This window comes from Dysidea avara, chromosome 1 (assembly GCF_963678975.1).
Source record: "Dysidea avara chromosome 1, odDysAvar1.4, whole genome shotgun sequence".
Taxonomy (NCBI): Eukaryota; Metazoa; Porifera; class Demospongiae; order Dictyoceratida; family Dysideidae; genus Dysidea; species Dysidea avara.
Genome location: NC_089272.1, coordinates 27,762,096 through 27,779,350, shown reverse-complemented (window position 1 = coordinate 27,779,350; position 17,255 = coordinate 27,762,096). Strand labels below are relative to the sequence as shown.

General features: G+C 37.7%; 1 protein-coding gene across 2 annotated transcripts in view; it reads left to right on the top strand.

The window, feature by feature from the left end:
* Nucleotides 1-17,255, top strand: part of LOC136260660 (uncharacterized) — a 155,550-nt gene that overhangs the window by 86,088 nt on the left and 52,207 nt on the right. For both annotated transcript variants that reach the window (XM_066054493.1, XM_066054486.1), the window contains exons 5-6: nt 10,399-10,475; nt 11,573-11,795. In XM_066054493.1, coding sequence (XP_065910565.1) covers nt 10,399-10,475; nt 11,573-11,795 — 300 coding nt within the window. The remainder of the gene's footprint in view (nt 1-10,398; nt 10,476-11,572; nt 11,796-17,255) is intronic.

Below are 17,255 nucleotides of genomic sequence, written 5' to 3'. Positions count from 1 at the left end.
AGTGTGACTTGTAATGTTCTGAATCTCTATAGTGATATATTTGCTTAACTCTCCACATGGTGACTGTCTTCTTGCTGAAGTGTCTATAAGATTAACTGTTTGCAGCTGAACTCCCTACAGAATAACTTGTGATGTAATAAAATTCTATAATGGAGTAAATAAATTAGCCGAATGCTCTATTAGGGTGACTGTTCTATTAGAGTATCTCGATCTCGCATTTGCTACACGGAGTTGGCTTTCGAATCATAACTCAGTGGTTTGTAATCCGATTCTTCTGTACTACTGCAAGGACTTTCTATGAAGATTATTCCAGCTATACACCGATTTTCAGCTCATTGCTCTAAGCGGTTTGCCTAGTAGGCGTGAAAACTAATACTTTTTTATTCATAAAAATCGATCGCGTAATTGTGACACAGGTTGGGTTTTGTGTCATATCTCCGTGGTCTTTATCTCGATTCCTTTCAAACCACCAAAAAGGCACTCCTACGATGGTTACTCCATCTACATAGCAATTTTCAACTCATTTCATGAAGCTGTTTACCCTGTAGGCGTGACAACAAATCGATCTTGTTTTACGCGAATAATCGGTCATAACTCCTGAACCATTCATCGGATTTGTACCAAATTTGATGCTAGGATTCGCCTTTGGACTCCCTTTCTGTGTGCCAAATTTCAAGGCGATCGGAGTACGCGTTTGCTTGTTATAGCAATTTTTGCAAGTGTGCGAAAAGACGAAGAAGAAAAAAAAACGAAGAAAAAAAATGAAACTTTGGCAGCTCGTATCTCGGAAATGGCTGGAGCGATTTCCTTCAAATTTGGAATGTAGACTCCCTTGGCTGGCGGGCAACTTTGTAGCAAATTTGGTTCCAATCAGATAAGTGATCACCGAGATACAAATGTGTGAAAATGACGTTTTCGTTCTTCCTGTCAATATACTCACGGGTGTGGCGCGCAGGCTTCTTGGGCCGCACGACACACTACCGTGTGTCTTGATAGCTGGCAAAATTAGTGATATCCCCCCAAAAACACCTTTGCTGTAAAAAAAGGCACGTCCAAGAAAACTACAAGTATCTATAACCCCATGTAAAGCAGAAAAACACTCCATGAAATTAATGAGTAACTGAAAGAGCTGATATCTAGAGCGGCCAAAAATCAATAATGTTGCTACAACTGACTATGATTACCAAAGAATACCTTGGCTGTAAAACAGGCAAATAAAAGTTACTGGCAACCAAAACAGCTGATATCTGAAGCGGCCAAGAATAAAAGTTAAGTTGATACAACTTACTACGATTATTAACTTGCAACATTGAATCTTAATCATTCAACTGTGTTCTATACATTCATCCTTGTTACATCCTAAATTAATTCTTTGTAACTCTAATTGGCTGGTAATTTGGCCGCCTTTTTCTATAAGTCAGAGTAAAGAAAAAAGGTGGCCAAATTACCAGCCAATTAGAGTTACAAAGATTAATTTAGGATGTAGCAAGGGTGAATGTATAGAAACACAGTTGAATGATTAATATTCAATGTTGCAAGTTAATAATCGTAGTAAGTTGTATCAACTTAACTTTTATTCTTGGCCGCTTCAGATATCAGCTGTTTTGGTTGCCAGTAACTTTTATTTGCCTGTTTTACAGCCAAGGTATTCTTTGGTAATCATAGTCACTTGTAGTAACATTATTGATTCTTGGCCGCTCTAGATATCAGCTCTTTCAGTTACTCATTGATTTCATGGAGTGTTTTTCTACAGCTTATCTGTTTTACATTGGGTTACAGATACTTGTAGTTTATTGGACGCACCTTTTTTTACAGCAAAGGTGTTTTCGGGGTTGTATATAATGGAGCCAAACCACACATGTCTGTTGTTAACAACTTTACTGTCACCACTATCTGGTTGCTGAAATGTCAATTCGCTGAGAAAAGTCTACTTTTCATTTTTAGCTGTTTTTCAGGATCCAGCTCAACAAGTACATACACACCATATTTCCTTTTATCTATTTTTTATTTATAAAATTGGTTTATTTTATTATCATTCATATTAGGTTTGCAGGGGCGGTGGAACCGGGTAGGCAGGGTATGCAATTGCCCACCTAACTTTTAGTGGTAGCTATTGAGCCATGCATGTTCCAAGAAAGCAGTCTGGTTGCTCTGGTTTTCCAGGATCACTTTGGATAGTCACTCGAGATACCCTAATAGAACATTCAGTGATACCCTAGGGCTACTCCAAATAAATTCTCTCTGTTTCCCATCCACCGCCCACACCTAGTTACTGTCAGCTCTAAAAATTCCATTATTCCGTATTCATCCATTATTTTCTGGTTATTCTTGAATTCTGACAGGCTCAGTAAAAGCCATCTTGAAATAGTGTCAGCTCACGTGTCAGCAGTGCTATCAAGTCGGCACAAACTTCATGTTTGTGCTATTTTTGCAACTTAAAAAAAGAAAGAACAAGCTTAAGCATGCCTTTTTGCAGCTTTTTACACTACAAAAAAAGAATTGATTTCCTTACCTTTAAGAGACTGTGTGAAGGTATGGAAATGTCAGATTTCCACAATATTATCTTACCTTTCCTTTTATCAGGAATGATCACATTTCCACAACTTTCCTGAAAAGATTCAGTTGTCTTTTTGATCTTTCCTTACCGCTTAAAGGCTAGGAAAGGTTGTTTTTCCCAACAGTAAATGCAAGGAAATGTCACATTTTTTTACCCTTGTCCCACCCCTATATTCTGTATTAATTGGTTTAAATACTTTAATTTTAAATCAACAAAAGGTCATCCATCCATACACAAAAATGCAACATAGTCAAAGTACAAAAATGTCTGTCTTGGGTGTTCATCAATAGATTCTTTATGACAAACCTTATCAATGGCAGACTCCTTGCCCAAACGTTTTCTGTGTACTGTAATTGGAAAAAATAGATGTAATACCAAAACATTGTACAGTACAATTAAATATCTGTTGGTATTGTAATTTTTTCCAAACAATGTTCCACCTCTTAAAGGTGTATCCTTCTAATAGTCATATCTAACAAAAAAATATATTACTCTATTGTAGAATTATCCTTCAAGAAACTCACCAGGAAATAATCGATCTAGATTCCAAAACAGCTTGTCCTGGGCAGCGATCAATACCTGAATAATCATGCTGAATGGTCCAATGCAGAGAACGCTATTGAAAAGGAGATACGCATGTGAACTACTGCTGGTAATAGAAAAACACATCACAATACCAGCACAAAAAAATTTTACAGCTGTACGAAGTAATGAATTAGGAGTCCTTGTATTTTGATAGTATGTTGTTATAGCAATACCTCGCTACTATAGTCAACCTAGTAAATACGACCATCTTCATGAAAACCTACCTAGTTTGTACGATTTCTAAAGTTCTTTTGGTTTTCTTGAGTATGAATACATAAGCATAGAACTACATACAGTAGTACTATACAAAAACAACCTAAATTACCTGCCTCTTTAACACTGGACCACAGTAGCACTACATTTTTGCATACTAGGCTAATGGCAACAGGGATACACTTATCTGATGTGTAGTAAACAATGATGTGCATGCAAAGGCTCAGATTTTGAAGCCACCTTGCGAATGTTTTGTTGGATTATAATATAGATAGCTGCTATTTTCGTATCATTGTACCCACAAGCAATCAAGCCGAATGTCACAGCATGGTGAATACTATACAAAACTATACATCAGCATCAGAAATGTTAAGCAATTCTGCTGTCCTAAATTTCTAATAATGCCAAGGTCAAGCAGAACACATACACTATATTTCTATAAAAATACTCTGGTTGGTCATAAGGACCTCATACAAGCTCTACCTTCTGTGTTCACCCTCCAGTGCCTAACCAGTAAAGTTGGTAATACACTTGAGCCATGGGTATGTGTCATTACACGTATTATTACATGGGTATGTGTTATTACAGATTTTTGATCAAAAAATGGAATACAGGATACAGATACACAAAGTACCATATTAGAGGAGACACACATTCCACACTAACATCCAATACAGGTTTTTGGATCAAGGATTGAATTAGAGGATACAGATACACAAAGTGCCACATCACTTACACTTAGAGGAGACACACTTCTTTTTTTGACATACAATCCACACTAACAACCAATAATCACATTAATCATAACCACTAACCTGAAACTTTAAAAATTCTCATGTGGTTAGCCCATTCTTTGTCTTAAGTTGAATCTCATCCCTAAAAGAAATGCAAAGGAGTACATGCAATCTCATACACACAACTTACCCCAAACATAACCCTCAGTCATTCGCTAAAACTGCGGTTAACTCCTAGTTCATAAGTCTCGCGATCCGTGTTGCTCGAGGTGCTGGCTACAGTAAAATCAACTACAACAAACACAGGCAAATTACTGCTTGCCTCTATTGTACTTGGGTGTCAAAAGGCAGCACAGCGGTACTGAAAGTCAGGAAACATAGGTGACAGTGGCGCCACAATAGTCCGAAGGGCAGGATTTCGGGTCGGAAAGCTGCAATCTTTCTCCTCCATTTGTGCGCGCCACCATCACGCTACTTCAGCATTAAACCTGATGGTTAACTGCTCTAGCTGTAGACGTAGACTACCACTGTCACCGTCAGCCACTTCTTCTTTGCCAAGTTACAACTTCCGTAAACTATAATAAACGAACGTTTCCAAGAAACATTAGCGCAATAATGTGCTATTGCAAGTGCAGATATTATAAAGTTACTCTGCCACATACTCTGCGATAGCAATAACGACTTCAACTAGACTACCTGGTGATAATAGCCAAATAGGTAGACTAGATCTAAACCACAGTGGCCATGCAGAGCATCCTGTTCCAGTAATCGCTGGCATGGCAGCTTGACGTCTAGCAGTCTAGCTCGCGAGTTGTAGCCATAGTCAGCCTCATTCAGTGGTGCACATTCACCAGTATTAAATTCTTAGCTAAATAACTTCCATTGCATACATTTAAAAACTTAACAACTTTACATGTGTTTACTGTGCAATGTAAATATATGGAAAGCTAGAGGGCTTTGAAAGATCGTCTTTCCATGAGTTTCCTGAAACAAGGAAATATACATAAATCCAATCCGTTTTTGTAGTGTTATGGTTGTGCCATGCAAATAATGGCTTGAAAAGCTGCCAAACTTATATTGAAATAATGGAAATAAACCACCCACCCACATTAAAATATGCCTAAGTCCAGGACGGGAAACAGAATTTATTTGGAGTGGCCTAATAGAGCAGTAAGTAACTAGAGTATATTTTTAGCAGTTAATAATCATATTATTTTTATAGACATGAAATTTTCTCCAGATTCAACTCAGAAGGCAATTTTTTGAAAAATTTCTAAGCATGCTGCAAATGCTGATTGTGCTTGCACAACTATGATGCTGGTGGTGGTCATAGAAGTATGATCTTACAGTTGGCTACCCAACTTGTAGATGCTTCTTCCGCCCCTGGTTTGTACACTGCATATGTGACCCAGTCTGGGAAAGCTGGTTTTATTGCCTATTTACACTACAGTAAAAGTATTGACAAATGCTGGTTTTAAGTATTCAATGTGTTGTACCTTGCCAATAGTTGAAAGTACATATACCAAATTTTACACACATTTCATACCAATTTCTTACTTTCCAAAGCATTCATTGTAGAAGTACCCAACAGCTACATTTCCTGCCATTTGGATAGCTTTTAACTCAATGTTGACTATATCAGGCAAGCTCAAAAAAGGGTGGGTAGCAGGGGCCGGAAAGACTGTTTAAGAGGGATGAATGAGGTCTGCATCAAAAGAAAGAGTGGTACCAGGCATGCCATAAAATTAACTTTGCATCCGAACGCTTGCCCTAAAAATCAATACCCATTTCACAGCAAGAACAATACGAGAAACATCTCTGGAATAAATCCATTTGCTACAGAAATACAAGCATTAAACATGACAAGCCACAGGGAAGCCATATTGTGCTATCACAAAATCAACACCTTGCATTGTCAATGAAAGAGCAGCAGACAAAGGTATGCGTGTATGTACATATTACAGTTGGTGAAAGACATGTCTAGGGACAAAGCTATATACATTGAACAGTGAAGAAATCAAGCCCGTAGCCTTATCCATTTTCAAGTTATGCTTGGCTGGAAATATCAGTCAGTCAGTCAGTCAGTCAGTCAGTCAGTCAGTCAGTCAGTCAGTCAGTCAGTCAGTCAGTCAGTCAGTCAGTCAGTCAGTCAGTTAGTTAGTTACACAGTTAGTTGGTTATTCAGTCAAGCAGCATAGAATGTATTTAAAAGTTAATTTTAAAATTTCATAGAAAATTGCTGGAAGGGTTTAGGGTCACTCTGAATACATTTATCGGCTTGGGTATGCTTAACCAATACAGCCAAGCTGTTATAAATGGAAGGTGAGGATGTTTTTTGTGTGACATATAATATTATTGTTAGGCAAGAAAGCGTAAACCACTAATGTACATCTATAGTACTATGTACCATACAAAGCCGTAGCAAGGCCCAAAAGTGGTCAGGATACACATACGTAGCATGCCAAACTAGGGGAACTTTGGGAATGCCCGCACAGAAACTTTTCCCTCTGAGATTGAATGTGGAAGCAACTCTGACTGGAATTATTGATGCAAATTGTAAGATTGGTAACCGAAACCTATAGATGACTGCTCTATTAGAGTTATTGTGTTGACTGTTTTATTAGAGTATCGCATTGACTGCTCTATTAGAGTATCTTGATCTTAAAATTCCAAGCGGCTGAAAAGTAGTCCAGCCAAAACTGGGCCAGTGAGACTGCTTACTACGTCCCTGCCATACTGTATGACTCCAATGGACTTCTACAGTGCTGCTCAGATGCAACTTCACACACACATGGTGCATCTACGCATGGTTCTAAACACAAGATGCATGTACTTAAATATCTACATGTGTGAGTGTAAAAATACCTACACGCGTGTATGCAAGACTGCAATTCATGTGTTCACGCACATATGCAAGTTTGTAATGCATGTGTAAACATGTCTACCTGGGCATAGGCTGTTAAGTTGTATACAGCAGTGATGAGTTTTCAATGACATTCAGTATTATAAGTGTACTTACTGTAGCTAAACCATTTTGTACATTAAGCTACTTATGTTTTTACCACTGTAGTTTAATCCGCTGGCTTGATTCGGCATCAAACTGGAGCCACGTATCTATTGATCTGGATCTTGAGAAATGATTAGGCAGGAGCCTATTATGCTTTTAAATCTTCCAATTACTCTTTCTGGCAATTCTTTTTAAATTGGCCTATTATTCCCAAAATTATTCCTGGAATTTGTGCAAAAGCAAGCATATTAGATATTAGTTGGAGTTTTACATAAATAGTAGAGCAGCTTAGCTAGCAAAAATGAGCAAATTGTGCACTTTGTGCAGAAAGTATAAAACTTTGCACATAGTACCTACCTACCATGAAATGTATTTTGAGATGTGGAGCCATCACAGATTTGACCTTTGGTATCCTCTACAGTTCATTTTATGCTCAAAAATAGTGACCTTTGTGTATATATCACCCAAACAACACTCACTTTGTTCAAACTAGGAGCCAAATTGAAGATCTTTATCCACGAAACAAGTTGATACTTGTTGCAGGCTCATAGCATATTCCATTTCAAAGTTATGGTAATTTTTACCAGTAGCAAATTCATACAAATCCAACTGCCCATACAATTACATTCTTCATCTACATTCTTGTTTGCCACTCAATTTTTGTATATATATATATTTTTTAGCTAATCATGAGCACTGCAGGTTACATATACAACCAAAAAGTGGAGAGATATCCAGGGGTGGGCATGGGGGATGTACCCTTCTCCCTTGTGGTAGTTAAATAAAGTTCATAATTATATGTATGTTGCTCTATCAATAGTTTTAACTACAATGGAGATTCTGTAATAGTTCATTTGGGGGAGGGGTGCTTTTGTATCCCCCTTTTACCCCCTTTGACAAATGAACTCCTTAATCTATAAATCAAAATCTCAGTGAATACATCAACAACAACTGTAATATTGAATGAAGTACATGACATGTGTATTTAGCCTAGTGCAACAACCCAGAACTATACCTGAGAATACAAGCATGAGATTACTTCTTGTCATTCTCAGGTACTGTAGGTCATTCTCAGATACTTTAGAGGTTGTAGCTGAGAATGTACCTGAGGGAGTCTAGAATATCCTGGGTGCATGGCATGCTCCTTTAGAGATGAAGGTCTGACTGATAGTACTGTTTCTAAAACCTGTATGCTAATTTTTTTGCTGTAAAGCTTTGGAAAATACTTTTTTTTAAGTCGTTAGCTTTTAGCTATACTTGCAAACATGAAACACATTTTGCTATATAGAACCAAAATTAATTGTGAAACACAAATTGTCTAGTTGGTTATGCCCTTAGACTCCAGGGTGTGTGTGTCTCTTAAGGCAAATATATATTTTAAGGGGATACAAGATGTAGGTATAGTTCAGGACCATAATCCCCCTATAGTCAGTTCGCAAAATTAGCTATCGATACGGTATGTTAGATACGTATAAGGCTTTTTAGCATATGTGACTGACAGCAGCATGTATAACCTTAGAGTTTTATGCATTAAAATATTATTGTTATATTTATATACAAAAGCAAATTATAGCAATAAACAACCTCAAATTTGAGTTTAATCTGATGGCAAATAATTATGATGTTTGTTGATTTATCTCACAGGAGTATTGTACACAACCCCTATGCCTCACTCCTGTATTCTCCTCCATGTTTTCGTTGTATAATATGTAACCTACAGTGCTCATGGTTGCATTAAAGAATAATGGCAAACAAAGAATGCAGATTAAGGGTGTAATTATGTGGGCGGTTAAATTTGCTGCTGGTAAAAATTACCATACCTTTGAAATGGAATATGCTATGAACTTTCAACAATTATCAACTTGTTTATTGGATAAAGATCTTCAATTTGGTACCTAGTTTGAACAAATTGAGTGTTGTATGGGTGATACATAGACAAAGGGCACTATTTTTGAGCATAAAATGAACTGTAGAGGACACCAAATATACAAAATCAAAGGCCTTGTCAGCAAGCAGTCGTCCTGGTAGTCACATGACATGCTAATTTATTCACTACATACCACACGAAAGTCTTTGAAATTTATTCTACGTAGACTCTATTCACTCTATATTTGGATATCCTAATCCTGGTTTATGGCTCCTTAAGGTGAGTTTGCAGCTGCCATTGGAACTGAGAAAATCCTGTGGCAAATTACACAGATCCATGGCACCGCTTTCCATTGTTATAACTGTACTGTACATTGTAATAACTGTGACATGGTGCTTCACCAATGGTATAATCAGTTCAGTAGTGGCTAGAATGGCATCCACAAGTTACACTAAAGACGTGATGTACAGTGAAAGAAAACAGCATACAGTAAATGAATTATGAGGAACAGGAAAGTGTGTTTATACACATGCTACACGTTGGAAGCATCACGTGTGTAGTCATGTTGTCGGGTACTGCCTTCAGCATGTGAGAGTGCTGCCTTCATGCGTGTAATTGTGTGTACCCGAGAAGAACTGCATGTGCATGTTGAGTTCATACGTTTGGCAATACATGCAAAATGTATGCACTGTGAAATTATATTGGAACGGTACTGTAGTTCTACAACATATTCTCACCGTTGTAGTTAAAAATTTTGCTGCATTTTACTGTGTTAGGGTATGAAAAATATTAGCTGATAGTCAAATACAATGTGCAAAACAACTCAGAAAATATGGGTTAGAACAAAACCCAAAGCTGACTGGCATGTAAAATGTGACTGGATTTACGAAAGGCAACTTTTCCACACATTTTACATGTGAGCAAACAAAATGTTATAACAGTTTATTCCTTACATTGATTAAGCTGCTGTTTGTATCAAAATATAGCCAGATACTGTAGCTTTACTCATACAAAATTTCAAGACAGTTATATGCAATTATCAAATAGTTACAAGGTTCAAAGTCCAAATTATGAGTCAACTTTTTGTGTGAAAAGGTGCCTTTTCGCAAATCCAGTCACAAATACAAAAACAAGTGAAATTCACTCAAAACAATGAAGCTATAAGAAGGGTGCAGCCTTCAAACCTGTGTTTAATATTATTATTGTGAGGCCTTCTTTGCTTCCACTTTAAATTTCACAGCCGTTACTACGTACCAGCATTGCAGCAATTTCTTGGCTGCCACCTTTGATTTAACAACTTTTTCAACAGAGGTAATTTGAATGGTGCACTCTTTTTCATACAGCTTGGCTGATTTGTGGTCAGTATTATATGCACACATGTTGTAACACTGTTTGTATATTAGATATATAAGATTTTTGATTTTAACCACTTTAGTTCCTCCAGACGAACCTGGGGTTTCATACTGCATCTCCTACGGTGATGGGCAGCCAATATTGCAAGTGTCTACACATGTACGTTCAGCTACAGATTATATCATTAATACTGATGTAATAGTAGGGAACCATACACTGTACAGACCCAAAAAGTGCCATTTAAATTATGTGTTTGTGCAATGAAAAACAATCTCCCAGACAAGTCTGATTCTGGGTGTTGGAAAAGACTTAGAGTGGAGGAAGGGAACAAATATTGCAATATTAGTTAAATAGTGGAATTTGAAGCGTACATGCTTCCAAAAAAGTTTCAAATTTTAGAATCTCTGAGTACATAGTATTTTAGGCATCTTCACTGTGTTGTTACAAGTATATTCAGTAGCTACTTACGGTTTTATAAAAATAGATGTGACCTGCTGAGCAAAAACCTGACTTGTTTGCATAATTGTGTTTCAGAGATAAATTCCATTGAAATACATTGGGTAAAAACGCATGCTACATAAATAATTTTACGCAACATTTAATCGCATCAGTAAACACAGTAAGGAAGGCTTGAATCAAATAATATAATAGCAGTGGATTCGCTTCTTTATTGAGAGTAGGAATATCTTTGTTTCATTTCTGTACCATGGAGCAAACATGAGTTACTGTATGTGTGTTTGTTTGTGTTGTGGTAAAAAGTAACTTTATCGTCGCCATTTTTAAGCTTGAACAGCCATCTTGCTTGATAGCATGGGTGTATTTTAGTCTAAACCTTGATGAATGCCCCAGTTCATGGTGAATAGAATGGCACAAGTCCCAACTCCATAGCCTATTGCACTCCAGAGTTATGATCGAATAAGAGTGCCTGTAATTGTTTTTCTGTATAAGCTCTGTACAAATCAATTGTTGCACTCTATCGCTATAGCTCCAAAACCACTTACCAGAAATGGCTGAATTTTAACAGTCTTAGACTATTAGTTTTCCCTCTAGGCAACAGAAATGTCAGAAAACAAAATTCGAGGAAAATTCAACTAGTCTATTAGAACATCTCAATCTTTTATTTTATGGCTTAAACATAAAAGTGTTCCGCTGCAAATGATCCTATGCTATTGTGTATTTGCACAGTATATACATACATACGTACATACAGTATTGTGCATATAACAAAGTTTATTGATTATAATGAATACCTGTAGGTTATTGTGGATGTCCCAAAGATGTCATTGATGTTAAAGTTTTTAACAAGTTACCACACTGGTGCTACTACAGTAATGGATGCAATCTGTAATGATGTACAGAGCGACAACAATACTCTATACAATTGCACTGCAGAATTTACAATTGGCATATCGGAATCAGTAAATGTTACAGTGATTGGTCCCTATGGTAGTAACTTTTCAGTGATGGAGGTTGATCAAAGTGTGTATCAATATGTACAATATGAGTAATATGTGTTTGTACTACAAGCATGGATTTGCTTTACTAACAGTGTACAATTCAGAGCTGTATGTAGCACATAATATTATGTATATATAATAGGCAAATTTTACATCATAAAGTACATATGTGCTATGGAGAAAAAGTGAAAAATAGGAAAAAAATTGTGACTAGGCCACATGATTATGTTATGATGGAAAACTGAATTTGCACAGATGTGCTTAAATAATAGCACATACGTACATACAATATGCACCTACTCTACAAATATGGAAGCTAACACACTTGTATTATGAAGGTTATTACATACATGCAATAGTATGTACTGTACATCAGTACTTCACTATGTACTTAAAGCTTTTATTGTAAATGCAAAAACGATGTTTATGATGTATAAGCATTATTTAAGTAATAGTTATACCACAGCTGTGAGAGATTTTGCTGATATATACACCCGAACCCTGAGGGCCACAGGCCCAATGGGTGAGGGTGTACGTTTATATCAGCAAATTCGGATGTAGTTTGGTATAAATAATAGTTGTAACACGGACATCAGAGCTTTGCAGCCCTCGGGCATACAAACATACATACAGGTGTGTATCAGGAAAAGCTCAAATGACCCGTGTTACAGCTAATATGTAACACTTATCAGACTGATAGCCTGTATAGAGCGATCAATCACCCTAGCCAATACGAGTGCAGCCACTGAATGTATTATATGCATACCTAAGATTTTCAATTATGGGTCAACAGCTAGTACGTTCTGGTTACGTTTGGTTACGATGAATGCATGGACATATCCTAGAGATATCACAGAGAATTTTGGTTACACGAATTTAATGTTTTAATCAGTGCTGTTAAATCGTTTATGGAATAATTACAGAGTTGACTAAAGGCCTAGAGAGGTAAGCTTGCTTGTAGTGTGGTTACTCTGTGCAGAGTGGTAGCTTTGTGATGGGGGGCGTGTCTGTGTTCGAAAATGTGCAGAAACGATTGGTGAATAAGCTATAGCACTAGTTCTCACCTCAGCCCAATGTTTTTCAACTCGTAGGATGGCGAGCATAACAAACGCTCTCTGTCTCAGTAGTTTTCATGGTGAAATCCAAGTCTTGCATCCTAATCACCTGAGTAGTAATCGATCCCCACAATCAATTTTGGCCTCAACGTCTATATAATCAGTGACGAAATGTAGCCCAGGTGGCTCCTTGATCTGAGCTGTGAAAGTGTTACATGTTGTATACATACCACTTTCACACCTCACTTCAAAGGGAAAAGAAGGTGTATAAGTCGTATAATAGCACTGTTATCAGTGCTCAGGAATGCATTAACGAGAAATGGAGGTAGTATATCAAGACACACGGCAGTGTGTCGTGCTGCCCAAGAAGCCGGCGCGCCACACCATGAGTATATTTACAGTAAGAAAATAATCACGATTTGCACACCTTTGTAGCTCCGTAATTCCTTATCCGATTGAAACCAAAGTTGCTACAAAAGTGCCGGCTAGGTAGGGGAGTCCACATTCCAAATTTGAAGAAAATCGCTCCAGCCATTTTCGAGCTACGAGTGGCCAAAGTTAGGTGTTTTTTTCTTCTATTACTTCTTTTCGCACACTTTGCAAAATCCGCCATAAAACACGCATTCGTGCTCCAATCGGGCTGAAATTTGGCACACTTAACGGGCTCATTAAGGCAAATCTCAGTACCAAGTTTGGTAGGAATCCGATGAACATTCACGGAGTTATGACCGATTATTTGCATAAAATAAGGTCGAAGGTCTGTCACGCCCACAGGGTAAACCTCTTGAAGGAATGAGCTGAAAATTGCTATGTAGATGGAGTAACTATCGTAGGAGTGCCTATTTGTGGTTTGAAAGGAATCCAGTTAAAGACCATCGAGATAAGACACAAAACCTAACCTGTGTCACAATTACGCGATCGATTTTTATGAATAAAAAAACTATTAGTTTTCACGCCTACCAGGCAAACTGCTTAGAGCAGTGAGCTAAAAATCGGCGTGTAGCTGGAATAATTATCGTAGAAAGTCCTTGCAGTAGTACAGAAGAATCGGATTACAAACCACTGTGAGTTATGATTCCAAAGCCAACTACATGTAGCATATGCGAGATTGAGATACTCTAATAAAACAGTCACCCTAATAGAGCATTCAGCTACGTTTATAACTTACTCCATTATAGAATTATATGACATTGCAAGTTATTCTGTAGGGAGTTCAGCTACAAACAGTTAATCTGATAGACTATTCAGCTACAAGCAAGTCACCCTGTAGAGAGTTCAGCTACAAATATGTTGCTGTAGAGATTCAGAACATTATAAGTCACACTGAAGAGAATTCAGCTATAAACAAGTCACCCTGTAGAGAGTTCAACTACAACAAGTCACTCTGTATAGAATTCAGCTACAAACAAGTCACTGCGTAAAGGGTTCAGCTACAAAAAAAGTTACCCAGTAGAGAGTTCATCTAGATCAGCTACAAACAAGTTACTTAATGCAATGTTCAGCTACAAGTAAGTCACTCTGTAGAGAGTTCAGCTACAAACAAGTCACTCTGTAGTACAAACAATTCACCATGTAGCTGAAGAGTTCAGCAACCAATCTAAAAAACCACTCTGTAAAGAGTTCAGCTATACAAACATGTTATAACTCTATAGAGAAAGTTATAACTCTATAGTGAGATCAGCTAGAAACAATTAGTCATCCAGTAGAGATATCAGCTACAAGACATCACCTTATAGAGAGTTTAGTTACAAAGAAACCACCATGTAGAGAGTTCAGCTGCAAACATATCACCCTGTAGAGAGTGCAGCTATGAATAGATCACCCTGTAGAGAGTTCAGCTAGAAAAAGTCATCCTGTAGAGATATCGGCTAGAAAGATCACCTTGTAGAGAGTTCAACTACAAATAAATCACCCTGCAGATAGTTCAGCTACAAACGAGTCACCCTATAGAGAGATCAGCTAGAAGAAGTTACCTTGTACATACAAAGAAACCATCATATAAAGAGTTCAGCTGCAAACAAATCACCCTGTAGAAAATTCAGCTACGGATTACCCTGTAGAGAGATCAGCTAGAAGAAATCAGCTTGTAGAGAGTTCAGCTACAAAGAAACCACCATGTAGAGAGTTCAGCTGCAAACAAATCATCTGTAGAGAGTTCAGCCAGAAACAAGTTCACCCTGTGGAGAGATCAGCTAGAAACAAGTCACCCTTAGAGAGATCAGCTACAAAGAAACCATCCTGTAGAGAGTTCAATTACAAACAGATAACCCTATAGAGAGTTCAGCTAGAAACAAGTCACCGTGTAGAGAGATCAGCTAGAAACAAGTCACCGTGTAGAGAGTTCAGCTAGAAACAGGTCACCGTGTAGAGAGATCAGCTAGAAACAAGTCACCCTGTAGAGAGATCAGCTACAAAGAAACCATCCTGTAGAGAGTTCAATTGCAAACAGAAAACCCTATAGAGAGTTCAGCTAGAAACAAGTCACCGTGTAGAGAGATCAGCTAGAAACACGTCACCCTATAGAGAGATCAGCTAGAAGAAGTTACCTTGTGCACACGAAGAAACCATCATATAAAGAGTTCAGCTGCAAACAAATCACCCTGTAGAAAGTTCAGCTACGGATCACCCTGTAGAGAGATCAGCTAGAAGAAATCACCTTGTAGAGAGTTCAGCTACAAAGAAACCACCATGTAGAGAGTTCAACTGCAAACAAATCATCTGTAGAGAGTTCAGCCAGAAACAAGTTCACCCTGTAGAGAGATCAGCTGGAAACAAATCACCCTGTAGAGAGATCAGCTAGAAACAAGTCACCCTGTAGAGAGATCAGCTAGAAACAAGTCACCCAGTAGAGAGAGCAGCTACAAAGAAACCATCCTGTAGAGAGTTCAATTGCAAACAGATAACCCTGTAGAGAGTTCAACTAGAAACAAGTCACCGTGTAGAGAGATCAGCTAGAAACAAGTCATCCAGGAATCAGCTAGAAACAAGTCACCCTGTAGAGAGATCAGCTACAAAGAAACCATCCTGTAGAGAGTTCAGCTACAATCAAGTTACACTATAGAGAGATCAGCTAGAAACAAATCATCTTGTAGAGAGTTTAGTTGCAAACAAATCACCCTGTAGAGAATTCAGCCACCCTGTAGAGAGTTCAGCTTGAACAAGTTACCTTGTAGAGAGTTCAGCTACAAAGAAATGACCATGTAGAGAGTTCAGCTGCAACCAAATCACCCTGTAGAGAGTTCAGGTAGAAACAAATCATGCTGTAGAGAGTTCAGCTAGAAACAAATCACCCTGAAAAGAGTCCAGCTACAAACAATGAGAGTTTCAGCTACAGTTCGGTTATGTAAGAAATCACCTTATTAACTACAGTATGTGATAATCATCATTCAATGTTAAATATACAAATATTTCATCAGACAAAAGCTATACACACAATTACTTTCTTTCTTCCACAATTCCTTACAAGTTAAAAAGAAGCATCAAAGCCATGTGACCAGTTTTGTGGTTTGCAATGCAAAAAGAAGTGATATCTAAACCACAACAGCCAAGCTGTAAAAAAAGGTGCGGCCCCCAAGGTGAAAAAAGATGTGAAATCCAAGGTGGCGGCCAAGAAATGGCCGTGATGGTAGGTTAATGGCAAAAATTTTAATTACGACAATTCGGGTGAAGTTGGTGCCGAATCCTAGTGGAGGAGGCAACACAAATTCACCTGAATTGTCGTAATTAAAATTTTTGCCATTAACCTACCATCACAGCCATTTCGTGGCTGCCACCTTGGATTTCACATCTTTTTTCACCTTGGAGGCCGCACTCTTTTTTTACAGCTTGGCTGTTTTGGTTTAGATACAAGTTATTGGGAGTGATATAACTTGCCTCCATTTCTCACTAGTGTTTTTAAAAATTGTTAATTTAAAAATGAAGTAGGGATCCATGCAATAAAAAGTAGTAAAACAAGAGATGAATGATGGTATTATTATTAACACTTTACAGTGACCAGCACTGAAGGTCTGACAGCAACATGTGCTGCACCCTTAGGATTACCTAACCTAATTTCAAGGACTTAGACTTAATGACTTGACTTAATGACTTGACTTAATGACTGATAAGGTGTAACAGAAAAGGGGCCAAAGTAAGGAAAAAAATCCCTCCAACCCCAGGATTTGAACTGCAGGTTACCCAATGCCTAGTCGAGGCTACACTCAGTCTTCCTCCAGGAGGGATAGATTTTCTTCCTAAAGTATTTATTATATGGTATTACAGCATAGCTCAGTGTATATTGGCACATTAGCTATAATTTTGCTCAATGCCAAAATAGGGACTTTCCCACCAAGCTATGCTGTAATACCATCATTCATCTCTTGTTTCACTACTTATTATTGCATAGATCCTTACTTCATTTTTAAATTAAAATACTAGTTAATACTATA